General features: G+C 48.1%; 1 protein-coding gene and 1 long non-coding RNA gene across 2 annotated transcripts; one reads left to right on the top strand and one right to left on the bottom strand.

Annotated features, from left to right (window-relative positions):
- Positions 1 to 78: 78 nt before the first annotated feature.
- On the bottom strand, positions 79 to 26524 carry LOC309376480 (bone morphogenetic protein 8B-like). The gene is made up of 7 exons (XM_081922881.1): positions 26056 to 26524; positions 8565 to 8757; positions 5960 to 6108; positions 4990 to 5184; positions 3429 to 3508; positions 2069 to 2179; positions 79 to 499 (listed from the first exon to the last, which is right to left on the bottom strand). The coding sequence occupies exons 1-7, from the start codon at positions 26507 to 26509 to the stop codon at positions 350 to 352; spliced, it is 1332 nt and encodes a 443-aa protein (XP_081779007.1). The 5' UTR covers positions 26510 to 26524; the 3' UTR covers positions 79 to 349.
- On the top strand, positions 6016 to 14524 carry LOC309376506. Its single transcript, XR_014171226.1, has 2 exons — positions 6016 to 6127; positions 13689 to 14524. It is a non-coding gene; the product is annotated as an uncharacterized lncRNA (long non-coding RNA).
- Positions 26525 to 26577: the final 53 nt, after the last annotated feature.

The raw sequence follows: 26577 nt of genomic DNA, 5'->3' as shown, positions 1-26577 counted from the left end.
GGCTTTTAAAGTTTAATTTAATTTACAGTGCAGGAACTGGGCGGGGTTTTGGCACAGAATACAAAACAGGCCTATGTGTGCAGCCAGATCATGTTTTAGTTTGCTTGGCAAAGGTTCCTCTGTGGGGGATTGTTCAGTTAGTTGAGGATGTGAACCAACTGACCTCCAGCCAAACAGCCTGAGTCTGTGTCAGCTCAAGGTCAGGCGGGAAGAGCCGACTCCTTCACTTACTGCATAGTGGCAAGATTTTAGTCCCCTTCCTCTCCAACAGGTGCTCAGGGCCCGCAGACTGCCAGGGCTTCCCTCCTGCCTCTTTCCTGCATGCAGCAGTCCAATGTCCACCCAGGCATCAGTGGCAGCCACACGTCTTGACCACCATGTTGCGGTGTTTCTTGAGGATGACGTTGTTGTTGCTGTCATAATAGAGGACGGAAGTGGCGCTGAGCTTGGTGGGTGCGCAGCAGGCCTTGGGGACTGTTTCAGGCTTCATCAGGTGAACCTGAAAATGGAGTTAAAGGGAGATGCAGTCATTGGAGCTCTCCTCCATCGGAAATTGTCCGGCTTGGTTGGAGCGTTGAGTAACCAGCCCCCGAGGTCCAAAGGCTGAATGTGCACACCCCCAGCCTCCCCCCACCCTAGCATCTTGATTTGGAGAAGGAAAAAACTTCAAAGCAGCACTTGTTTATACGGAGAAAAGGCATCAATTTCCATGAGTAGGTTATTTGTCTGCGTTGGCAAAAATATTTATTTAAAACCGTTTGGCAGCTTGAGTTGCAGTTTATGTTGGAGCCTCTCTCAGGGCACCATCGCTGGAAGGCAACTATCAAGGGGCTGGAAGTCAGATCGCAGCGGCTGCTGCTTCCACTGCACATCTACTTTTATCCCATTGAATTCCAGCTGAAGGGGAGTGGGGGATTATCACGATGCCTTTCGAGGGATCAGGATGCAACCTGGAACTGCCTCCCCCCTCCAATGATGTGAACAAGAAGCTCTTGCAACAGAGGGGAGAACCGATTGGAGAGCACCTGCTTTGCAGGGAAAGACGGCCTCATGCTCAATTGCCTGTCTAAAGGCCCAATGTATGAGGTCTCTGGGGTTGCACTGGGTCCTGAGAGTAAGTGAACTCATTTCAGCTAGAAAACAACCTTTGTGCATAGGAAACAGCTTTTGTAGCTGGGGTGAGAGAGATACAGCATCACAAGCTTGCTCCCTCTGCCTCTCCTGACTTGTCCCCTGCCCATGCAAACACTGGGGCAATTGTTTTGAAACCCAGTCAGTTGGAGCCAGAGCCCTACTGGATGGGGCTGATGGAAGTTGCAGTCCAAAGATACATCACCAGGTGCATTTCCACCAGGCACCAGAATTCCCTGAGGGCTGCAAGAAGGAAGGCCACCATGGCATCTATGCTTCAGCTTCACTAAGGGCCAAACTATACGCCAGGTGTGTGGTTGCATTTTATAGATCTCTTTGCAATTAAAAAAAAAAGCCAGGAAAAGGAAAGACATGATCAGGTTTGGGGTTGAAGGGAGCATTAACGCTTTGGGTGAGGGGTGTTAACACAGGAGGGAAGATGCTGCAAGTGAAAGGCTGGACCTGGAGCATCTGCCGCACTTGAGGGACAGATAATTAAAGCACAACCAAATCTCCCGATGTCATTGTGACATCAGATGATTTGTCAAGTGGGCAACCCTTCTCATTCATCAAACCTGGCCCGCAAGCTGTAGGAGAGAGAACTGCCCAGCCCAACCCAGTTCCCTACACTACCAAGTGTACTAAAGGCATCAGTGAAAGCTACTGACCTAGGGGGAATAGTGGAACAAGGGTGCACCCCACTTCCGATCAGAAAGGCACAGGACGCTGCTCAAAGTCCATCTAGCTCAGTACTGTCAACTGGCAGGAAATCTCCAGGATTTCAAACGGAAGTCTTATCCCAGCCCTACCTGGAGATGCCATTGGGGGTTGAACCTGCTCTGCTCCTGAGCTATGGGCTTCCCCAACACCTACAGACAATCCCCTCTAGCTTGCCTCTCTTGTTCCAAGGTGCCCTCTGCCATGCGGAGACACTGACCAGGGACTGGAGGATGGCATGATTTGTGGCATTCATGCAGGAATCCAAAGGGAAAGCGCAGTCCCCTGCGCAGTAGAAAGCGGAGTAGCCCCGCGGGGCAATCACCCAGTCCTGGAAGAACAAAGCAAAATGACTTAGGAGAAGGTGTGGCTAAAAAAGCTTACCTGCAGCAAAGGCATTTAAAGAACTCTCTGACTTTACCAGTTTTCCTAAAATTAGGCTTCAATCTTAGGGTGCAGTTGGTTGCTGTATTTGAGTTTCTGCTTGAAGTCCCCAAAATATCAGCAGCTGTCTCCACAGCAGCTCCGAGCAGGGCTTTCAGTGTGACTGCTCCTCTTGGGTGGAACAGCATCTCCACTGAGATACAACAGGCACCTGCTATCTGCACCCTCCAGAATCAATGGAAGACATTTATCTTTTGAGAGGCTTTTTCACCTGGGTAAAAACATCTCTGCCTCAGGAGTCTTTTGGTACTGTTTTGAAACCATTTTAGTTTTTATGGTGTGTTTGCAAATGGCCTTGAGACTCACATGAAAGGTGATGCATAAAACAATAAAATGTTAATGATAATGAGGTCAGGGAGAGAGATCAGGCACCACTGGACCCCTTCCCCATCACCACAGAAATGTCTGTGACCCTGGCTCTTCAGACACCAGCCGCCCAATGTTGGCGAGGTTTGTGTTGGGGGCAGTGTGGGGTATGTTGGAGGAGCAATCTGAAGGACCCAAGCTTTCCTAGCCCCCAAACCCAGGAGAAATCTGCAGCAGCTTTTCACCTTTATTTCCCTTTTTTTGTTCCCAGTGGAAGGGAAATTAGTTTTTTTTTTTTAATCCATCCTGAAAGGGATGAAGGAGCTCATTTCTACCCTGCTGGCATGAGACCACAGGGAAGGGCACTAGTAGAGCAGTGAAACTACTGCCAGCTTCAGCCTTGGCCTTTACTAGCTCTAGGACTGCACTGGTAGTCTTTTTTTTTTTCTTTTTAAGAGATCTACGTGAGTCCCCAAAACTTCTGATATCTAAGCCACACCTTTTCTTTGTAAGTTGCTGATCAGAATGAGATACAGAGAGAGATCGGTACTCTGCCACAGCAATGTGGGTTAGGGGTGGTTTCCTGCATGGGAGTCTGGGTGTGCTTGGGTGCACACAAGCTGGGCTTATGGGAGCAGCGATTCACTTCTTTGGGATGCCACCTTGGGAATCCCTGAGAAAATATGCTCTATATAAACCTGCCATGACTTTGAAAGAAATGGGTTCAGAAAGACTGAAAAGTTTGGAAAGAAGGGGAAGGTGATGCTAAGATATTTAACTTTTCTGGGGAAAATGACTTATGTAAAGAAGAACATTTTTAAAATAGTTACCATCCATTTAAGCTCTTGAAAGTCGACATACATCTCGTGCCTTCTGCACACCTGCCGCCCTTCAGAAATGTGGACATCATCTGGGGGGGAAGGACCAAGAATGTCCATCAAAAGGCAAATGGTTCTCTATCATTCACTGAATGGGCAATAAGCCAAAGGGAAATCAGCACCATGGAAGGGCAGTGGTGGGCAACCTCTGCCCCCCAGCAGGCCATTTGAACAACACTGTGCCTACTTGCCCTTTGCCCAATAATGTTGGGTCTAGGGCAGGCACAGATAGGGCTGCATCCAAAGGAGTTTACAGGCACTGCTGACCAGCTGATGGACTCAGCTACCTGCCAAGCCCCAGCAGCCAGTTGATGAGCCTGGTAAGCCTCGGGGCCACAATAGATGGGAAAGAAGAGGAAATGTGTCTCCAGCATCTTTTTCAACATTACTAACATTATTAAAGCAACTGCTGGTGGTGGGGGGGGGGGGAGTAAAGTGGACCAGGACCAGGAACTCTATTCCCACACCATCACCCTGATGATCAAAACTGTCGCTGCTACAGGTAACAGCACAATGGATGCCTGCAGGTTCCCCTCCACCAGCCGCTAGTAGTGGTTCCAAGGCGGGGGGGGGGATTTGAATTAGGGGTGTGGCCTGAGGGGCACAGCTGACTTGGCCATTCTCTGTGTTGGTGCCCACCTTGAGGCTGTTCAGAAAGAGCTAATAGCCATGATCTCTGTGCTCTGCCTCTACAGCTGGAGACAACAATGCTTCTGAATATAGTTGCTGGAAACTGCAGGAGGGGAGAGGGCTCTTGTGCTCGGGTCCTGCTTAGGGGTTTCCCACTGGGGCATCTGGTTGGCCATATGAGAACAGGATGCTGGATGAAAGGAGCCATTGGCCTGATCCAGCAGAGGTCTGCTTATGCTTTTATGTTTCGAGCCAATTGCTTTTCTCCTTGGCACTTGGTTGCATCGGGATCTTTCTTGTGGTTTTTATCATTCGTTTTAACCTGGCGTGGTTTATATTTCACTAGCCAGTGCTGGGCAGTGCCTTTATTAGGACCAACCCAAAAGCCACAACAGAATTCTCCAGATCTCTTCCTAGGTGCTACAGAAAGTTCTGTGTGTCACAGGGGATGGAATAAAAAAATCAGTCTGGAAAGCCCTGAACTCTGCATCCAGATTCATTCCAAAGACAGAGGCTGGGCACAGACTGAATTGGTCTCTGCCAAGTGCTGGCAGGCATCAATTTACAACCTAGGATTCTGGGGTGAAGAAGCAATGGCTGATTCCTCATTTCTTAAGACCCAATTCCACAATAAGCTTCCAGGTGGAAGCATCCTAGGTCCCTTGTTGCTAGCAGCCTGCCAGTCACCTCGCAGCACTGAAGGGCCTGCTGGATGCCAGGTGCAGTAGCCTGCTTCTGAGTCCATGCTGGGGCTGCATCTGAAGAAGACATGTGCCTGAGTGACAGAACAAATGACCCTCTGTGGCCCAGCCTGGGGGCGAATTCTGACTGTCCTTCACTAAGCCAATTCCCTAGCTGCTTCTCCAGCCCTTCTGCTCCTTACCAAACGCTCCTGGGAGCCTGTTTGAATGCGGGAAGCTGTGGCTCTTCTTGTGCTGCCTCTTCCTCAGGTGCTTGGCTGCACGCGGGACTCTGACTTGGTTTTGGCTTGCCCGGAAAAATGTCACCACGAAGGGCTGCTTGGAGCATGGTCCGCGGCGACCCAAGAGGCCAGCTGATCCAGGATCAACACTCTGTCCTGCAGAATCCAAAAAACAAACCCTTTCCACTATGTTAATACTGCTGTACATCAGATTAATAGGTGGGGGTGTTAATCTGTTTAGGGGTCATTGCCCAGGGCACCCCACTAGGGAGGACAAGAATCCCGAAGAGGGAGAAAGGGAGAACAGGCACACAGAGACTCTGGTGCTTTCCTTGGCAGTTAGCAAATGGCATTTTCAAGTTTTCAATGACTAGATAGAAATCGGATTATAGTCATAATGTGCTTTGCCTTCCTCGAAAAGTTAGCTTCCATTTTTTGAGGCCTTTCCAACTTTGATATGTATCAGACTACACATTTAATCTTATTTGCCTGTTGAAATTTGTATCCTGCCTTTCCACCAAAGGGTGCTCAAGGCTTTCCAAATGTCTCATATAATTGCCCTGCCAGCTGCTCTTTCTTCCTAGAGTTTTGCTGCTTAGGCTGCTTGGTAAGTAGTGTTTCTTTTCTTTTCATATAATGGGGGCTATATGAGATCTAAATGGAACCCCAGCCAGTAATCTGGCTGCTGCCTTTTGGATATATGGATACTTTTGTAAATCTATTTGTTATTTTTTATGCTATGGAGCAATACAATTTTTTAATATAAATAAATAAGCCGTACGTGAACAAAAGGTTTTTCCGTATGCAATACCACCTTATCAAGTTTGCTCCTCTTGTTCTCTACAGCCAACATAATAACAACTCTTACCACAAAATGGGATTCCTAAAAACTGCAAAAAAATCAATCAATCAAAAATCCCATTAGCCTTACCGTCCTCTGTCTCCACATAGAGCCTCAAGCCCAAGTTGTATTTGCGGTGTAACAGCCAGTGATTACTTGCAGCTGCGACGTCGAACACCAGCCAGCCCTCTGTCCCAGCCAGGATATCCTGGAGGTCCAAGAGAAGCAGGTCTGAGTCCCTGGAGTAGCAGAAAGCAAGTATAAGCACAGCTGCTCCAAGTACAAAATGCTTGGCTTTTTTAAAAGAAACAACAACACTGTGATACAAGGCAGCCTCCCCCAACTTAGTGCCCCACTGGAAGACTTGAGGTACAACTCCCATCAGACCCAGCATCATCAGAATGTGTTATCTGGGGGCTGATGGAATCTGGAGGGCACTAGGTTGGCGAAAGCAACTATCTGGCTTCCCCAAGATTTTATAGATTTCCTGCAAGATTTCCTGTAAAGGAAATTTTCTTTGCAGCAGTTACTTCTTATTTTCTGCATTTGTTCACTTAATATTTGTATGAATGGTGCACCTGTAGTGTTGGTGCATTTATTTAAAAGTTACTTCCTATATTTCACAGGGTATTCTCCCTACCTAGTAAACCTTTTTGCATTCTGATTCTGGGATCTGTATGTGTAAATTTTAAAATAATTGGAATGACCTGAGAATACTGGGCAGGGCTGTAGCTTAGTGGTCAAGCATCTGCTTTACATGCAGTAGGTCCCAGGCTCAATCCCTGGCATCTCCCGGCAGGGGTGGAAATGTCACCTTTCTGAAAACCTGCCAGTCAGTGTGGACATTACTGAGAGATGGACCAATGATCTGACTTGGTGTAAATGAACTTCCTATTCTGTAAAAATGACTGTATATATTTGAAAGAAGGAATGTAGCTCAGCGGTAGAATATCTGCATTGCATGCAGAAGTTCCCAGGTTCAATTCCCAGCATCTCCTGGAAAGTCGCTGCTGAGCTAGATGGACCAATGATCTGGCACTGAGTAAGGCAGCTGTCTATGTTCCTAACCCATAAGGAATGTCTCCTGTATGACTCTCAATAGAATGTTGTTACTTGCAGTCTAACATGATGTAGGAGTTCTTCGTGTGGGATACTGCCTGTAAGTGCAGCCGAGGGGGAGTTTGGCCCTGTGCGTCTAGTTAGGCTCACCAGGCCTTCTCATTTAGCCCACAAGGCCATTTGCGGCAACCAACATGTGACATCATCCTATGCCAATCCCAGTTACTGTGGCAATTTTGGGGCATTTTTTTTTTGCAAAGCCAGACTTTCTACAACTTTCCACATATGCTGCCATGCAAGGCATGGCTTGGGAACTGCTTCCCAACTTGATTAAGGCATAAAATTGCTGAGCTGCTCTCTTCTTATCCAGGAAGCAAGAGGAAGCATCTGCCTCTAAGGATGCTGCTATGAGCCTGAAATGCTATCCACCTTCAGCTTGCAGCATCCAGAAACTGCTTTCCTGCTCCTCCTTCCATCTCCCAGCTCCTCAGATCATCACTTTGCTGTATCTGATGGGAGTCTGCAATTGGATATGAGCTTTTTTCTACTGCATTAATTTCCAATATGTTCTGTGAGGCTCATGATGAAACTTTTGCAATGGAATTGGTGTTTGGGAGGATGTTTGTTCTTTGATTTGGCTTGGCTTTTTAAAAAATGCCATACCCACTGTCAGAGCCACCCGTCTGGTCCCAGCTCACAAGAGACCCAACTCCAATCCGGTTTATTTACAGAAAGTCTTTATTGAAGATCATGGTTGCGTTTACATTCCATGTTTGTGACTCTACGTCTGTAACGTTAGACCGCTGAAGTACCCTCTGAATCTGTACCGCCTCGGCACCAATTTAAGAGGCTTGTGCTGGACCACCTCTTCCTCTCTTTCCTTTTCCGCAGGGTCTTTCTGCCCCCCTGGGTTCCCCCTCGCCGGGACTCGCCCGAGGCTGAATCCTCTGATGCCTCCGCCCCCCTCCTTCTCGCTTTGGGGCCGGGCTCCTCCCCAGGGCTCTCCTCACTTCCGCGCGCCTCTACATTTGAACTTGGCGCGCGTACGTTGCTTCTGACCTTTCTCTCGACCGCTACACTGCTCCCGGTGCTACTCTCCACCCCTTCCGGCTGAGCGTCCTGCTCCGATCTCCTCCCCCTGTCTCCTTCTCGCTCTGCTCCCTCTGACACCCTGGTAACTCCACCCCCTTCACTCCGTTCCGGCTGAGAAGCCGGCTCCTGTGTCCAACTCCTACTGGGGCTTCTCCCTTCGCTCCCCTGCTCCTCCCTGCTTCCCCCTTGGCCTCCCTTTGGTCTGACCAGGGGGGCTCCCTTCTGGGAGTCCTCTGACTCACTGGACAGACTCATGGACGACCTTTGGTCATCGTCATCCTCCTCCTCATCTCTCTGGGATTCTTCCCCCTCGCTCTCTGTCTCCTCCCCCTTCTGCTCTTCTCTCCCTGAAACCCTGACACCCACAAATACCTTACCCTACCTGGTACTCAGCAAATGTTTCGGCTGGGGTTTAATTCAGCCCTTGGGCTACAAGCAGTTCCCTACTCCTGCTCCAATGGGATTGTAATGTCGAACAGTTATTAGTCCCCATGGTTTGACAGTTGTGTGTTCTGGGTCAGAAGTTAGTTTGCTCTTACTGTACCTGTTAGAATGTTCTTGGACAATCTCATATATGCTGACATGAAGGGTTTTGTTGACATGCCAACTGAAGCTTTGCATCTTGTAAATTCGGAATTCAGCCGCTGTCACAGACTCCCCTGTTGGGATCTGTGTCAAGTCGAACCTGAATTCCTTCCAATAAGGCTTCTGGTGGAAGATGTCCCAATCTAGTTCAACTGGAAAGAATTGGGACATGATTACACACACACACGCACACACCCCCAACACATGGATTATTGGGACATCTTTAAGCCACATTCTCTATTGTTGTTGTTTACGGAATTAAGTCGCTTTAACTTGCCTGGTGCAACCCAAAGTGACTTACAACTGAGGACAGACAAAAAAAACCCACATAGATACATTAAAAAAAAGCAGAAAGAAATACATAAAAAATATCCCACCCACTTCTAAAAGGCCACAGATAGCTAAAGGATAAAGGCTTGGTTATAAAGGAAGGTTTTTGCATGATGGCACGAAGCAAGCCACCATAGTAAGCAAGCCACCATAGTTATCACAGTGTTGTATACATTTAAAGACAAACCAATGCAATGATCATTTAAAAGACCAGAATGCTAAACACCAGTAAAATCTTAATAAAATAGCCAAATAAAATATCAGTTAACTAAAAAAAAGGAGGTGATTTATTTTATTAATTTTCACTACACAGTTTGATGCTGTCCTTTTGCTATGCTTGGAATGCACTTTAGCCTTCACTCCACATTACTCAAATCTTATTTATTTACTACATTTCTATGTCATCTTCCCCCGAAGGAGCTAAAGGTGGTTGTTCCCCTCCCCACTTTATCCTCACAACAGCCCTGTGAGGGTGAGAGACTGTGACTGGCCCAAGGTCACCCAGTGAGCTTCACAGGTAAGTAGGGCTTTCCACTTCCATCTCCCAGGTCCCAGCCCAACACTCTAACCACTACACAGCTCTGGCTCTATTTACTGAGTTTAAAATACATTCAAGTTTAGCACACACCCAATCTGCCAGGAGAAAATGCCTTCTGAAAACTTTGTGACTGAGGGTTGAGGGTGGCAAAGGCAATGGATGTGAGTCAATCTATGTAACATAAAACACATGTCCTCCTCCTAAGGAGGGAGGTAAAGCATCATGAAGTTATGGGTCACATTTTTTCACAGGGAATTTCCCCTCCTGACTAATCAATATGTCTCACAGTTCTTCCATGTCTTAGAAGCACAGTCGTCATATGGTAAAAGACAGATAGATACAGCTGCAGAGATGCAGCATTAAAATAATAAAATAAAATAATGGCAGAATCTCCTTTGGTTGCAAGCTCTTAATCTATAACACACGCTATAGGAGTAACAGAATAAAACTGGCCCTGGGCGAAGCCAGGATTTTTGTTAGGGGGGCAGGCCTTTTGAGGGGGCAGAACCTCAGTTAGTTATGTATTTTTATTGGTTTTTATTGATTTAGGGGGGCAGCTGCCCCCTGCCCCTCCCCTTGGCTACGCCCATGAAACTGGCTCTCAAAACCTGGCAAGGGGAACAAAGGATGTACAAGAACAAATGCCATTGATCCACTTTATTTTCAAAGAAAACCTCTGAAAGCCATCTCTCAGGCCACACTAGTAAGATCCTCCAGTACCTTTCTTGATTTCAGCTCACAGCAGTTCAGCGGTCAGGAGAATTAGGAGAGAATTGCACTCCCTAGCGTTCCATAGGGCATCCTTTGCCAACCTGATGCTCCCCAGATAAACATCTGGAGAGCAGCAGGTTGGGGGAGGCACTTTAGCATCCTGGAATTTAGTGGTTGTTAAGTAGCAGTGCAGAGGCCTGGCGGTTAGCTGGGAGAAAACAGCTGCTTTCCTCCCCCCTTTTTGGTGTATGAAAAGGGCTTGACTGTCTGTGACGTGCCAGGAGAGGTTAGGGTGGGCTGCGGTTTCCAAAGGAATACTTCCCTTCCCAATTAAGGGAACCGAGGCAGAGAGAACTTGATGGGGGTTGGACTGCTTGTGTTTGTTTTTATTTCCAAGTCTGACAAACATCTTCAAGTTTAGGAGCTGTCTGCTTAAGCCAGCCACACACACACACTTTATCCTTTCCTTGTTTTTCTAGCCATCTCAGCTACACTGACAGAAACCTCTCAAGCCGGGAAGCAGGTCTGTCACCTGAGCAAAGCATTTCCCACCTTCTGCTGGCATCCAAAAGGTGTCCTTGGCACCAACCAGATGGCCCAACAGGAAGCCCCAAAGCACAACCTGAATACAAGAGCCCTCTCCCCTCCTGTAGTTTCCAGGAACTGGCATTCAGAAGCATTGCTACCTTTGACTGCTGATGCGGAGCATAGCTATTGATAGCCCTCTCCCCTGTGAATTTGTCCAATTCTCTTTTAAAGCCATCTAAGTTGGTGGCCATCACTGCCTCCTGTGGGAGCAAGTTCAACAGTTTAACCATGTGCTGCATGAAGAAGTCCTTTCTTTTATCTTCCAACATTCAGATTCATTGGACGGCCACGAGCTCTAGTGTTTTGGGAGAGGGAGAACTTCTCTCCACCCACTTTCTCCATGCCCAAGGAATCCCAGCTATTCCTCTTGAGTTGTCCTCCTGGTGGGGATATGGGCTTGGCTGAGCTGGCCTAGTCATCTTCTGCTCCCATGTCATACATGGCAGTGCTGGGAAAGGCCCCTGGCCAAGTGAGCAGGCAGAGAGGCAGCCAGCACAGGCCATACTCTCCAGCTGGCCCCATGTACGTGAATGCATTGCTGCTTTGTTCCCACGGCACATGTGGGTGTTGCCTCTGCAGCATTTGTCTGGCCAAGCAATGTGATGAACAAGAAGCAAGGAGATGTTGGAGGACAGGGCTCACTTGTGCATGTGCCACACTGCTTACCTGGCAACCCCTAAGCTAGCCATATGAGATAGAGGTCTCTGCCTTACAGCTAGTGTTGAAATAAGATTCAGCTGCTAGTCGAAGGGGTGAAGTGGAGGAGGCATCTTGTCTGCCTCAGGCAGCAAAACATATTGGGCTGGCCGTATTTTTAGGCACTTGGCAACTACATTTTTAGTTCTCCTGGCTTTCTGATCTCTCTGATCATTTAACATCTCTGCTCTGATTGTTTTCCGTGCTGCCCTTTCCTCTTGGCAACATCGTTTTAATGTCATTTTGCTGCCTTTTTGTAACCTACTATAAATTGCCCTGGGACTTTTTAATTGAAGGGTGGCATTAAAGCAAGCAAAGGCAGTGATAGTTGGATGGGTTCAATTTTATATTTGTTCAGGGGGTGAGGAGACAGTCTCAAAAGCTTTGTGTGCTCCCAGACTACCACCCCTGCATCTAAGAATGTGACCATATTATAAAGCACAGGAGCATGTAAAAACACTGTTTTTGCACTCATGGGCAATTTCTAAAAACAGAAGTTCTGGGGGCCAAGCCAGAATAGAAGGTTAGATACCTTTACCCCATGGGGTGTGTGTGTGTAGCTCATGATGATTATTAAAAGGAAAGGCAACCTTCATGTGCTCAGATGCACTCTTTACTTTAATCTGCCCTTTATTTTCAGGCTGAGACCTGCCTCCTGCACATTCCCAAAAATGCTGTTACGCCACTAATGGTGCCTGCAGGCCAGGCACCCAGAGAACATTTCTCACCTTGGGGATTGTAAATGAAGTTCATTAGTACTTTGCAAACACTGAAAACAAACCTAAACCAAACCCACATGTTCTTTCCCATCTGTTTACAGGATTATGGGAGTTTAATAGAGACGTTATTTAGCTTTGAGGCACTCTGCAATGAAAGGGGAGGGGAACCCCTTTTCCTAGAAATGCTTCTTCCTAACCAACTGCCAGGGCAGGATGGAGGGTTGTGAGGGCAAGAACTTAGACAATAACTTCTCTGGGATTTATTACTTAAAGCAATCATGTGCTTATTTTTAAAAGCAAAGGGTTAAGAGCATACATCTTCACACCCCAATGCACTTTGACCCAATAAAACTGGTTAGGCAAATATTTTTATCTTTTAATGTACATCCAAGCACTATTCTCCTCCTACTTTATTTCACTGATTTATCTGATGTGGAAATAATAAATAAATAAATAAATAAATAAATAATAATAATAATAAATTTATTTATACCCCGCTCTCCCCAGCCAGAGCCGGGCTCAGGGCGGCTAACATCAGTAAAATTACAGTAAAAAACCTAATGGGAGGGGGGAAACCCAATTTAAAATACAGGTTAAAATGCAATCTAAAATGCAGCCTCATTTTAAAAGTAGCCCATAAATCAAAACCATAAGGGGAGGGAAACACAAGGGTCAGACTGAGTCCAAACCAAAGGCCAGGCAGAACAGCTCTGTCTTGTAGGCCCTGTGGAAAGGTGTCAAGTCCCTCTGTCTCTTGTGACAGAGCGTTCCACCAAGTCGGGGCCAGTACTGAAAAGGCCCTGGTCCTAGTTGAGACCAATCTAACTACCTTGCAACCTGGGACCTCCAAAATGTTGTCATTTGTGGACCTTAAGGTCCTCCACAGGACATACCAGGAGAGGCAGTCCTGTAGGTATATGGGTCCTAGTGGACTTTGGCTGTCTGTTGTTGGAGAGTTTAAGCTGTGTCTCCATCTATATCCCATCTGTGCCTTTGTAAAAAGGTAAAGGTAAAGGTACCCCTGCCCGTACGGGCCAGTCGTGTCCGACTCTAGGGTTGTGTGCCCATCTCACTTAAGAGGCCGGGGGCCAGCGCTGTCCGCAGACACTTCCGGGTCACGTGGCCAGCGTGACAAGCTGCATCTGGCGAGGTTGGCAGGCGCTGGGACCGAGCAATGGGCGCGCACCCCACCGCGGGGATTCAAACCGCCAACCTGACGATCGGCAAGTCCTAGGCGCTGAGGTTTTACCCACAGCGCCACCCGCGTCCCTGTGCCTTTGTAAATAACCACAAATATTACAAAATACCTGTTATGTACTGAGTTTCCAAGTATATTTCAACACCCTAAGCCTCCAGTGGCTGCTTTCCTCAAGGAAACCAAGCCTGGGGGAGGGCCATACTCCATAAGCTTCTCATGGTTGGAAGGTGAAAGAGAACAAACAAACAAACATGTGTGTGTGTGTGCGTGTGCGCCCGCGCCCGCACACACTCTCTCTCTCAGGACTGCCTTTCAGGGATGCTTGATGATGACAATTATTCATCTACACTGGGGGATCCTGATAATCACTTGCTGCTGCTCTGAAACACTCTGGGCGTCTCCATGCAGGCTTAATTTGCAAATGGGCCATTGTTATGTCCCAAACAGATCCTTGGCAACAGGCTTTTAAAAACTCTTTGACTTTTCCATGGAAAGGGGATATCTGGATTATGGGCTGACATTTTGATGCCAACCATGCCATGTGGGTGCTGCAAAAAGATGGCATGCACGATGCACCCATCCCACAATAAACACCCATCTGGAAGCAGCCAGCAAAAGTCACCAACCTAAGACACTGGATGCTTTGAAAGACAACCAAGGAACATTGAGAGGGAGAACAGAGCCTACACTGACACCTGCAGCAGAAGGTTAATCCACCTGGTGACCAAGGACATCCCACCTAGCCCTGCCTTTACAAATGGAAATTTTGAGACCCCTGTAGGCATCCTTTGCATTGGACACTGATGATTTATGCTCATGATGATATTGGAGCAGCTACATGCAAACCCACTTCCAATGCTGTTTCTACCTGCATATGTTTTGAGGTGGATAGATGGCTTTTAAAATGCAGTAAAATGGATATGACTTATAGTTTTCTGATAAGGTAACTCTGAACCCATTCCAGCATGGCAGAGAGGCCCTTGTGTGGTACTACTGAGGCACAGGAGAGGCAGGTCCATGCTCTGGCAGCACCAAAACCCTGATGCTGTGTACTCTACAGACACGGCACCAATTCCTAGCTTCTAGCCATTGCTATCTTTCTCTAAATCATTTGCTAATAAAACCATGCTAGATGGAAAGTCCTAGGACTGTGTCCTTTAATAATGAAATCAAAATAGTTTGAGGCTACAGAAAACACAGCTTGATGTTATTTGGCATGTTAATTGCTTTTGTGTTTGCTTCATATTTTCCACTCTCTTTTGTTAACTCTGATCATCATGTCAGGCTGGATGTTTACATAAGGGGAGTGAGCGACGGAGGGCCCTTCTCCCAAACAGAATGCTGAGATTTTAATTATGCATCTCTGTCTTTTAAAAGTCATTCCTTCCAGCTACTGGGTTCACCACAAACTCCTCATTTTGTTTTTAAAGAAAATAAAGGCGACTCTGGCAGGGTGCCCGACCCTGGGCGGATGCGGACACAGCGCTCTTCCTGGCCAGAGGTCTGGGCCTGGCAAAGAGGGATGGGCAACTCTGCTGCCACTGAAGGAGAGGAGGAGGAGGCAGAACTCACCACAGGCAAAGGAAGCAGCCAAAACATTTTGGGAGTGCTGAGGGTGTTTCAATGAGAACATAAGAAGAGCCTGCAGCTGGATCAAGCCAAGATCTAGATTGGCATTCGGTTCTTGCAATGGTCAACCAGATGCCTGTGGGGAAATCTGCAAGCAGGATTTGAGCACAGTAGCACTCTCGTGTTGCTCAAACGCACACACATTTTTACTGTCCTGTTGTGAGATTGGGGGTGGGGAGTGGGAGCATCCACAGGCTTTCATCATGGTTCAGTTTGAGCCTGGGCTGGACTACCACACTGCGCCCTAGGTGGGGCTGCCTTTGAAGAATGTTCAGAAGCTGCAGCTGGCACAGAAAAAAAAAAAAAAGGTTAGCCGTGTTGGTCCAGACAAAAAACTCAGATCTATATTAGGACTACACCTAGTTTCAAGTTCCCCAGAGCTCATTAGGCTGGATGCTAAAGAAAGCAAATTCTTTTGTTACCATCAGCTAAGATGTTCTCCCCCACTTGCTTTGTTTACTATCTGGCCTGATGTTGAGCTCTGAACAATTCAAAAGATTGCCTGCTCTTTCTGTGATATTTTGGTTGGCCTAATAATGTGGGTGGGTTTTTTTAATGTCTGATGCAGAATGGAGCTCTCGGGATGCTGACAGGAGCTTGCTACTCAGAGTATGTGACTCCTTTGTCATCTAAATCGGCTCTCAGTTTGGTTCCAAGCCCACTCTAACAGCTGGCTGTCACCTTTAAAGTCCTATACCTGGTACCCTACAGATGTTCCAGGCAACACCCACCAGCCCCAACCAGCACAACTGTAGAATGCTGAGGCTGATGGGAGTTGTAGTAAGGTTACCAGATTTTTTTCAATGAATCCGGGGACACTTTTCAACTTCCAATAGATGGATTTTGTCAGGGGACTGATTTGTAAATCTGGACACTGTCCATGGGAAATGGGGACACCGGGTAACCTTAAGTTGTAGTTCAAAATACCTTGAGGGCACCAGGCTGGGGAAGGCTGCCCCATATAGATTGATTTCAGGGTATCTAAAGGACTACCTGCTCCTCCCCAATGATGGCCCACCTCTTAAGAGATCCCCGGGTGGCTTTGTTCTGTGCCCCACCATTGTCTGCAGTGCAATTGGGGAATGCAGGGTGGGGAGCAGATAGGCACTGATTTCTCAGTGGAAACTCCCCCTCTCAGCAGCTCTATTTAAGTGTGCTTTTAATATCATCTCATATTTGTGCCCCACTGTATCTCCAAGGGCAGCACCCTTTTTTTTGTCCTCACAACAGCCCTGTGAGGAGCCTGGCCCAAAACCAGGGCTTCATGGCTAAGGGTAGATTTGAACTAAAAGCTTCTCCACAACAGCATCAGCTCCTGACCAAGTATTAATTTTGAAAGCTAATTGTATTTCAGTTCATATATAGGTTTGAGAAGTGCAAACTAGGTAGTTTCTCATTAAAACGCAAACAAAACTCCATCCCTCCCTTCCAGCACCTTTTCAATTTCTGCAGATAATTCCAGTATATTTATTTTCTACATCTTCCAGCATGCCCCACAAAAAAATCTCTGCAGGTCTGCACACAGGACGTCTTTTACACCCCTGCCAGTTTCAAGGTATTTTTAGCTTCAGCTGTGTGTGTGTGTGTGTGTGTGTGTGTGTGTGTGTGTGTGTCAGTGTCATTTTATTCTATAAATTACACCTCCACTGTAATTATACTAGTCCCTGCTGCCTCAGAGTGGTCCATGTGCCTTTTTCGGACACTAAATTAAAAGGAAATTCTGGCACACCGAACCACATAAAGAATCTGAAGTCTTAAAATATATTCGAATGAGATGCAGAAAGAACTCTATCTATCAGAATCCATGCCAAAAAAATAAGCCGAATGCAATACTTTGTCTGGAAGGGGGAGTGTGGAACACTTCAGCCCCCCAGCCTTATATAAGCTGCTTACACAACCAGACTTTCATGGGCAGAAACCATCTCTCTCGCTCTCCCCCTGCGACTTAACAGGTACTTTGAGGTACATACACAAAGATGTATCTGGCCCCCCATGATGAGCTGCCCATCTTCCCAAGAGCAGACATAGAAAAGAAGAGGCTTCTTGACCTGAACTTCTCTTCCTATAAAGGGCCTCTCTAGCTTTCCAATATTCAGGGTCAACCCTATCATAAGGCAGAATGGGGCAGTCGCCTCAGGCGACAGATGCTGAAGTGTGGAAAGTGGATGGGCTTGCTCTGTGCCTCCTCAGTTGAAGACAGTGGAGGATGTGGTGTCCCACACCACTACCCCCGGGGTTAAGGATCCCATTTCCAGTGGTGGCAGGTGAGGACGCACCATCTTGCCCCTCGCCCATAAACAGCAAAATGTCTTTGGCCAGTGGCCCTAGGGATATTCATGACACAGGTTAAGCAAGTTTTCTTTCATTCCACAGCTCAGTTTATTTCCTGCATGGTTTCTTCTCATAGCAGCGCTAGACCACTGAATACCATTCCTTTGGCTTCCAACCTCTTACCACACATTTCCCACATGCTTTCCAGCTCACCCTTATTAATCTAAACAAACAAAAAAACAAGCATCAAAAATTCCATACGTGGTACAGGAAAAAACCCAGACAGCTGAACGTGCCTCCTTAGCTTAGGGAATGCCAACGTGGTGCCCTCCAGATGTTCTTGGCAACCCAGCTTCCCTCATCTCTGACCACTGGCCAAGCTGGCCAGGGCTGATGGGTGTTGAGAGTCCAACAAGGTCTGGAGGACACCACAGTGGCTGCCCCTGACTTCCCATCCTCCCTCGTTCTTCATGCTGGTCTCCAGAAATTTAAAAATCTTCTCGGCTTCCTTCGAGGCCTGGATCCCAAGGAAGTTAGGAGTTGCCAGTATTGGCATTTGAAAAAAAAAAAGCTTCCTGTGTGCCATTATGTGGAGAATATGGGCAGAGTTTTCTCTCTTGTGGGTGGGGAGAATCTTTTCCCACTTAATCAGTGCAACCATAATCCTCTGCTATCTGCACTGAGGTTTGTTCCCCTGCCTTATGTGCAAAAACAAGAGGCCAGACCAAATCCAGCTGAAGCACAGCTGAAGACCACCAGCCAGCAATTACACTGTCTCTGAGAGGCAACCACGTTGCCTGCCAGCTTGCCAAACACCCACTATGCTTTCCCAGGAGACCCTTCAGCTGTGGGTATGAGAGAAGTCACTCTAGCCAGCCTCAGGCTTTGAAAGAACCAGGAGCAGAAACAGCACCTGCTGTAGACATTGGGCCTGGCTTCCCACCCCAACTGGCAGCTACCTGTCTGGGAGCCTCTGAGGTGGAGCCCTCTTAACTATAAAGGATGAGGCAGCAGGTGGGTTTAATCCAAAAGCTGCACTACTTTGTTCTGGGCTGTTCACCGTTTATTTCAAATATAGTCTGGTACCACTCCTTGCCATTGCGACAGTCAGAAAATTGGGGGGGGGGGAGCAGCCTGCCACAAGGGAGTCTTGGCAGTGGCAGGGGGTGGGGTGGAAACAACAGAGGGATAATGCAGAATTCAAAGCCACAAGACGTGGTGGTGGATACTTGTGGCCTCAAAAGCAGAAGCACTGGCTTGCCACACTATGAAGTAATATGCAGGAACATCTAAAGGGGGAGGCTGCAATAAACCAGAGTCCAAAATGACCCAAGTGCACCACAAATTCATAAACTGGAAGACTACGAAAGCTGCATGGGGTCTCCATGGTGTGAGGCAGTCTGCCTCGAAATGCCAGGATAAAGAACTAGGGAGGCCATCACTGTCATACTTGGGAGCTTCCGCCCTGTCCCTGCTGAGTGAACAAAATGCCAGCCCTCTGTGGAATGTGAACCTTAAAATTGCATGCCGAAGTCCAGACCTCCCTCAAAGGCTTAATTGTTCAAGGGTTCCAACTACTGAGCAGGGAGATGAGCCGGATAAGCAGCACTGCAGCTCAGGGGCAGAGCAAAAGTCCCCAGGTTCAACTGGAGTTGGAGAGAGGTTTAACCTGGGCCTCCATCTCAAAGCGGGGCTCCAGTCCAGCAGTTTGTTAAGCTTTTAGCATTGGATAACTTTCACAAGTTGTTTCTTTGTACATCAGGCCAAAATGTTTCAACATGTCGAAGCAGGTAAACAACGATCCCCATTCAGCTATGGGGCAAAAGTGTTTGAATGGGCTTAATATCAGCAGCACTACTGCATGAAAGCTAGATTCCCCCCTCAATAGTTAGTGCATGTGCACAGGAAAAGGCTAGGAAAGCATCTGTTAAATGTTAAAAACGACGGCCCCCCCACAAGATGTAGAACGAAGCGTGAGCCCCCCCCCCGAATTTTAGCATTTCACAGGGTGCTGCTAAATTTGAGAGCCCCAAGTCTTCCACTGGTGGGGGGAAGCTGTAGAATAGCTTGGCAGGAGTTTGGACCCTGCAAGGAGGAAGGGTTGAGCCAGTGGTACAAATAGGTGAATTTGGACTTAATGGCTTTAACCGACCCTGCATGTTACTTCAGTTGAAAATCACACTGTTAACACACACACACACAAACACCACAGAACAATTGCTTCTACCTTCCTGGTACATCAAAGCAAAAAGAAAAACAACAAGAAGAAAAATGTGGTGCCCGGTTTTTTTTAAAGAAGAAAAAGTCTTGAGTATGGGCAGATTTGCATTGTAAAGTCATTTAAATCATAGCACCACAATGGCTAGAGGAATAAAGTAGAGCTTGCTTCAAAAAAGTAGAGTGGCCTGGTGCTAAAGACATTTACTTGGGAATAAGCATCATTTTGTTGTAGGAAAGGATACTGTACTTTAAAGAACAATAAAAACCCCAAAAAACCAAGCACCTGTAACTGCGTATATGCCTATCTGCGCGCACACACACACACACACACACACACACACACACTACAGTGAGCAGCACCTATCCAGGAATGCCCAAACTAGCCCAGGTGCTGATGCCAGAACTGCATGCCACTCTACGTGCTGCTCTCTGAGAAACAGATATATTTTGGATATTATATATTAAATATATAATACAGAACACAAACAGGACTTTTTTCGAGCCAGAACTTACTGGAATTCAGTTCCGGCACCTCTCAGGTGGGCACCATTGCCTTTATAAGAGAACAAGAGAAGCGTTCATAGTGAGTTTCGGCACCTCTTTTTCTAGAGAAAGAGCACTAAACATTAATATCCATTTAGATAGATTGATATTAAATTCCTGGAAGTTGAGGAAATAGCCACAGTTTTTAGGCAGTCTCACTGGCCTTTTAAGAGTCTGCTGCTGTTTTCAAATTACAACTCTGCTGAGCTATGGAGGCAACAGCACTGCTTTGACAGAAGGAAGATTATTGGCAGCTGCAGCTCCACCCACAATGGCAGCAGAAGCAACCGCTGATTATCCAATTGCAAAATTCAGCCACGAGGAAGCAGATGCAAACTCCCACTCTTTTCTGGATGGAGGGGGTGCTTGTGCAGGTGAAATTCCCAAGATTGTGCCCAAAGACTTTATTGGCAAGGCTGCCAAGAGCCCAGGCAAGGCCCATGCAGCAGGCCCAGCTCCATCATTCCTAGGACATAAGCAAGCCATTAAACTGGGTGGCTCCCCCAAGCTTTCTGCGTTGCCCAAAAATAGTCGCCATGGACAGCGAGCGACTCCCAGAAGACAACCTCAGTTTCCTCTTGGCATTTGGTCCAAAGCTCTTGCGGTTGAGGCAGGGAGCGCAATGCAGCTGCCCTTTCCGCTGGAAATCAGGGCGGCTAGCGAGAATCCTAAATTTAAAACGTCCTCAGAATTTCTCTGGTGCAAGAGGCCTCCCATATGTTTCCTTGTTGGGAGGCTACCAAAGATGAACTCGCCCTGCACTGAACAGGCGTGGACAGACTGGCATCTTTTATTTGTACCATACATAAAAGGCAGTATGAAAGATAGAGAAATTCATTAGAACGGGTAATGTCTCATGTCGGCGTATTTTTTCCCCTTTGAATCTGCTCAACAAAAAAACCTGAGCCTATTTAAGTGGTGTTGTGTAACAATGGAAATGAGGTGTAGTATAGAATTATTAACATTTTTGTTTTGAAACGCCGTCAGCACCACAAGATATACAATGCCTTTCACCAAACAAAAGAAAGGGCAAGTTTCGTGTCTATGAAAGAACTCCAAAATATATCTGTGTCTTTCTCCTTCCTTCTTCAATCCTTTTCTCTATGGCCCCTTCCCTTCCAAGAATTCTGGAATGTTTAAAAACCAGGAACAAATTATGCCAAACAAATTGAGGCTGAAGTTGGTTCTATTTCCTAGTTACTTAAATTTATGCTAACATATTTTGCTAGTCCGTGATCAGAATTTGCTCCCCACCCCCCGCAACATTCAATGGTGAGCATAGCTGGTTTGTAAGCCATGAAGAGATAAAACCCACTAATTATGGTTATCAAGAAAATTAACCCACGTTTCCAGAGCACGTAGAGTGTGAAATTGCGGTGTGTTAAAACCTTTTGGCAGGAGCCTGTTGGGAAGCAACCAACTTGTTCCCGAAGCACTCCAAACCCTAAAAACCAGCAAGTGATATATGAGCAGGGAACCAATCTCATTAATGGTCTCGGGTAAGAGGGTGGTTTTATTCCCTTCCCAAACACTGGAAGCTGCCTTATTGCCTACTGGAAGTCAGGCATATTGCCTACACTGACTGGCAGCAGCTCTCAAGAGTTTCAGAAAGGGGACATTCCCAACCCTACCTGGATGCCATTGGGGATTGAACCTGGGACCTTTTGCACGATGAAAGTGCAATGCTGCTGGTACTGCTGGAGTGAGCTACAGCCCTCTGTGCATTCTGGCCAGATGAACAAGCCACTGTGTTGATAGCCAAAGGAACACCAGTTGGTGGGAAGACTTGAACCTGTGTTGTCTCAGAAACTGCTACAAACCTGCATCACCTCACAAACTTGGCAAAAGGGTAGATGTGGCTTCCTTTTTGCTAAATGATGAATAGTAGAGTTTGAGGGGTTTGGGGGTTTTTTCTTTAAATGCAATTCATCTTACACGACAAATTCCAGTCATCCAAGGTCTCCCAAAGGTACTTTTCACAGGAAGCTGTGGAGATCTTGAAGTGTTGGGCTAACAAAGTGAGACTTAATCTGGGGAAGACAGAGGTGACAAACTGGCAATTGGGAGTACAACCTGTTCTGGATGGGGTTGTGCTCCTTTTGAAGACTAAGTTCACAGCTAGACTGGAGTCTGCACCTGGATATATCCAGGTAGCGGTTGAGGCTCTGAATGCTCCAGGTACACCAGTGGACTATACAGTAGGTGGACTATAAAGGCAGGTAGGCACAAAGCTGCCCTGCTTTCCATGGGGAAATGCACAGCAAACTTCCAAGTCAAGGGTTGGCAACATGGTCATGCTCGCTAGCAGTGACAGCTAGTGCCCACTGCAACTGGTAAAGTGGAAGACAGGGAGGTCAACAGTAGGTGGTGCTAGAGCCAACAACAGGCAGAACCAACTGAGTCTACTTTTGTCCCCTTCTTTCTCCCTTCCTTAGTTGTGCAAGAGCAACACTGAGACATGGCAGGCAGTGCCACAAACCTGGAGAGGTTGCAAGTGTGAAGGTAGGCAGGTGGAGGCTGGCTAAGGAAAAACTGAGCTTGGTGGGGCAGATGGGAGCGGGACTCCTCTTCTAAGCCATTTATGCAGATTTCCCTCCGGAGGCCTAAGCTGGTGCCTCTTGTGCATTCTGCACACAAAGCAAGCACCTTTGTGCATTTCGGCTAACTCCTCCACACAATAGTCTTTATGAGCGCAAGAGCCCCTTCATAATAGACCTCTCACTTCTGGGAGCTTGCACCACCTCCCTCCCATTAAAACAGGGGTAGGCAGCCCTCCATCTTGCTGGACTACAACTCCCATCAGCCCTAGCCAGCTTGGCAACTGGCCAGAAATGATGGGTGTTGTAGTCCAAAAACATTTAAAAGGGCCCAATGTCTTCCTTCCCCTCCTTTATTTTGCCAGAACCCACAGAAAGGCACACCAATGTTTCCCCATCAACCTTTCCCACAGTTACAAATGTCACCTGCCTCTTATGTGGATTCTTCCCACACACTTCAAAGCTAATTAGGATATGTGCTTTAATTAGCTTCCTAGTATTGCTTGGGGGATTTGGCACCAGCTACAGGGCGGGATTCCCGCTGTGGGGTGCAGTGAGAAGGAAGAGAAGTACTCCCCACTTCCCGTATCTGGAATGCTAATATGTATCCCCCACTTCCAGTATCTGGAATGCTAATGTGTAACCCCCACTTCCCGTATTTGGAATGCTAATATGTGCAAATGCAAGACCAGAGCTGGATCAGAGCCTGTGTTCTGTCACCCAAGGCGGGCCTTTTAATCATTACCCTATTTTTCTCACTGCTTGGCAAGAGCAGGAGCAGAATAGGCAAAGCTAGACCAGGATTGTGCCACTTTAACCAATACTATGGGCAGCATTCACGTGCAATGCTGAATGGTTTAAATAGGGCAGTAATAGGGCATTTTAATAACAACCACCTTGTGTGGGTGCTGCAAAATAGCTTGCATGAGCAGGGACCCCCCATCCCAGAATAAAGGCCCACCTGGAAGCACCCACAGATTTGCCCCAGGATTGACTGTGCTGCTGGACAATGAATGTGGGGAGGATTGTGTCTCACATAAATTAATGGGACAGGGTTGGGAGGGAAAGAAGCCATTCAAGGCTGCTTCCTTCAGGCCAACTTAGACATTTCAATCTGATTGCATCTATTTCATACCGGTTCTTGAATTGTTACCTACCGCGTACCCTCAGGAGAGGGCCAGCTCGAAATTGAAGTATCACATGAGGGATGCAGGTTAAGGAACAGCCGCTTCATATACTGCTCACACAACCAAGTTTCAGTAAGTCAGCAGTTCAGAGGCACAAGAACTGGCTCAACAGGATTCCAGTGCCTCTTTGCTTGCCACCTGCAATGGGACTCCTTGGAATCTTTGCTCCAAGTGTCACAAGGCTGCGATCCTGGTCCAGCCAGAGGGGAAGCCCCACCTTGGCTCTCAATGCTTGAGCCACCCCACTGTCCTCCCTCTTGCCCTCGAGTGCTGATGGAGCAGTGACCCCCATCAAGAGGGATGCTTGGCGGTAGGTGGCAAAGAAGCCCTTGAGTCCCCTGCTCTCCATCCAACACATTCTGGCTTGGCCACATTGCTCTTCCTAGTTGTGATAAAAGGCAGTTGTGCTACATTTCACCATGAGAACACCCCACCCAGGCTCCACCAGTCACTCACTGCTAAAAACCACCACCTGCAAGTTACAGAGGGGCAACATGTGCATGAGGGCAGGGCAGGGCGCAATCAGCACAGTTAAGCCACCAAGCTTATCAGGATGCTGGTCCTGATGTGGCTGCATGCTTCAACATCCCCATAAAAAAACAGAATGCAGAAAACAACGGCAAAAAGCACCAGGCTAGTCTATACACAGGGAGTTGGAGGGAGAGAATCATTTGAATGTACTGTACTAAGATGTAGCACAGGGTGGCCACAGGACCCCTTTGGCTCCTGGATGGACTGCACAGTGGTCCTTCAAGGACCGGCTGTTTGCTCCCCACCCCCAGGCTGCAAACAGCCAAATAACATTATACCCTAAGATGGATTGTGAATCTGGACTAGTCCTATAATCCTTAAAGTACAGACAAGTTGGAATTCTGCCACCCAGACTGATATACCTCCCCAAAATAAAGCCATCAAGTGGTAGGGAAGTTCCTGAAGACTTCACCTTGAATAAAAATGCATGCAGTCTATCTCTGCCCCCCATGCTTGAAATTCTGATGCTTGTAGGAGCCAACTCCCAGGGCTATGGGGCCTTCACACACCCCATAAAATATTTGAAGGGGCCAGGACACCCCCTTCAAAGTTGATGGGTATTGCCATTCAAAGGGTGTGAATACACCACATCATGTGATTATGTTGGGGGGCTTACCTGTCTCCCCCAATATTTTGTTCAAGTTGGCCAACTCTGCCTGTGGGGGGCTTCTTTCATTTACTGTATTATTCCAACTTGGGACAGCAAGGGTGTTGTTGCTGTTGTTGTTAATGATCACATTTCTGCCCTGCTCTTCTTGCCAATGGAGTGTGACGTGTGCGTTTTCCCCCTTCCCCAATTTTTTCTGCAAGATTTGTTGGAAATAGGTGATTCCTGCTGGCCCCACATTTGGAAGGTGGTACCTGAATCATGTGAAGGGAGGTTTGCTTCCTTTATTTGGTGCTTTCCCTCACCCCAATGCTCAGTGAGTAGCTTAAGTTTCCTCTAGGACCCCCTGAAAGCACCTTGCTGCCCTGTCTGCTTTCTCTTCTCAGGGTGAGATTTGTTGTCAGTCTCCCTCCCGCCCCATGCAGGTCTGGTGGAGAGACTGCTGGGTGGACTGCCTTGCTTGGGGTGAAGGGCTTTCCCACCCCATGGATCCATCCCTTTCAACAAACGGCTTCCTCCCCAAAGTCGGTCTGGGAATGAAGTGTCATGACATTTTGTGGGGCTCCACCGTGCCACCAAGATTGCAATCCTATGCACATTCCCAAAAGGTGCAAATTTACTTCATTCTCAGTTTGTCACTTGCACAGCCTAAAGTCTGCAGACCTTGAATTCCACCTGGCCCTTTGCACACCCTAGAGGAGGCCAAGGATGGGCAGACTTCCGGCTTCTAGGATCTACTTGCTTTTTTGACTAGAACCCGAAGGTAACTCAGCTGGATCCAGGAACAAAATAATAATTCATTTCCCTACCTCCCCCTCCCCCTCAGTACTGTAATTCAGAAAATGGGCTACCTCTGCCCAGGAATTCAGAAGCACCCAAGAAGAGCCAGTCGTCCTGACACAAACAAAACCTTATTTCTCCATGCCAGTAGCCGAATTCAGGGGTTTTGTTATTATTACTGGTCCCCGGCTGCAGACCACCCTGTACCCACCCCGGCCTCGCCCACCGCTCGGCTCTCAGCCCCTGGCGTCGGAGGGCGGCCGCTCTCCCATGCCAGGTTCCTCGAGAGCAGCGCCGCGCCGGATCGGATCGCAGTGCCGTCGGAGCTGTGTAGGCAGGGCCTCCCCGCTCGCTTGCTCACTCACCCAGGTTGACGAAGCTCATGACGGTGTCGGCGCCGTCGGCGGCCCGGCTCCGCGGGGGACTCCTCGCCCAGCTCGGCGTCCAGGGGCTGCCCTCGTCGTCCCCGTCGTCGTCGTCGTCCTGGCTTGCCATCGCGCGGTACAGGTCGAGCATGAAGAGCGGCGCGGCCGAGGGCGGCTGCCGCTGCTGCTGCTGCCGGGCGGCGGCTTTGGTGCCCGTCGGGGCGGGTCGCGTCCGGGGCCGGGGTCTGCCCGGCAGGCCCAGCAGGGCCAGGATCTCGCGCTGCATCTCGCGCCGCTCCCGCCCGCTGAGCCGGCGCTGCTGGGGCGGCTGCTGCTGCTGCGGGCAGGAGGCGGCGGCGCGGCTCGACGCCCGGCGGGCCCAGGGCTCTCCCGCCAGCAGCAGCAACAGCAGCATGGGGAAGAGCAAGGGGATCGGGGCCGGCGGGAGCCGCATCCTGGCGCCCAGCTCGGCGGTGGCAGCAGCAGCCCGGCCAGGGCGCAGGCGGATCCGGCGCGCCGCGG

This window comes from Podarcis melisellensis (assembly GCF_964234715.1).
Source record: "Podarcis melisellensis genome assembly, chromosome: 8".
Taxonomy (NCBI): Eukaryota; Metazoa; Chordata; class Lepidosauria; order Squamata; family Lacertidae; genus Podarcis; species Podarcis melisellensis.
This window is presented reverse-complemented; position numbering and strand designations above follow the sequence as displayed.

Coding starts and splice junctions, on each gene's coding strand:
- LOC309376480 (XM_081922881.1), bottom strand. CDS start 26,509: ATGCGGCTCCCGCCGGCCCCGATCCCCTTGCTCTTCCCCATGCTGCTG. Junction 3,509..4,989: donor CAGGCTCCCAGGAGCGTTTG/GTAAGGAGCAGA, acceptor CTTCCCCCCCAG/ATGATGTCCACATTTCTGAA. Junction 500..2,068: donor ATGCCATCCTCCAGTCCCTG/GTCAGTGTCTCC, acceptor CTCCATTTTCAG/GTTCACCTGATGAAGCCTGA.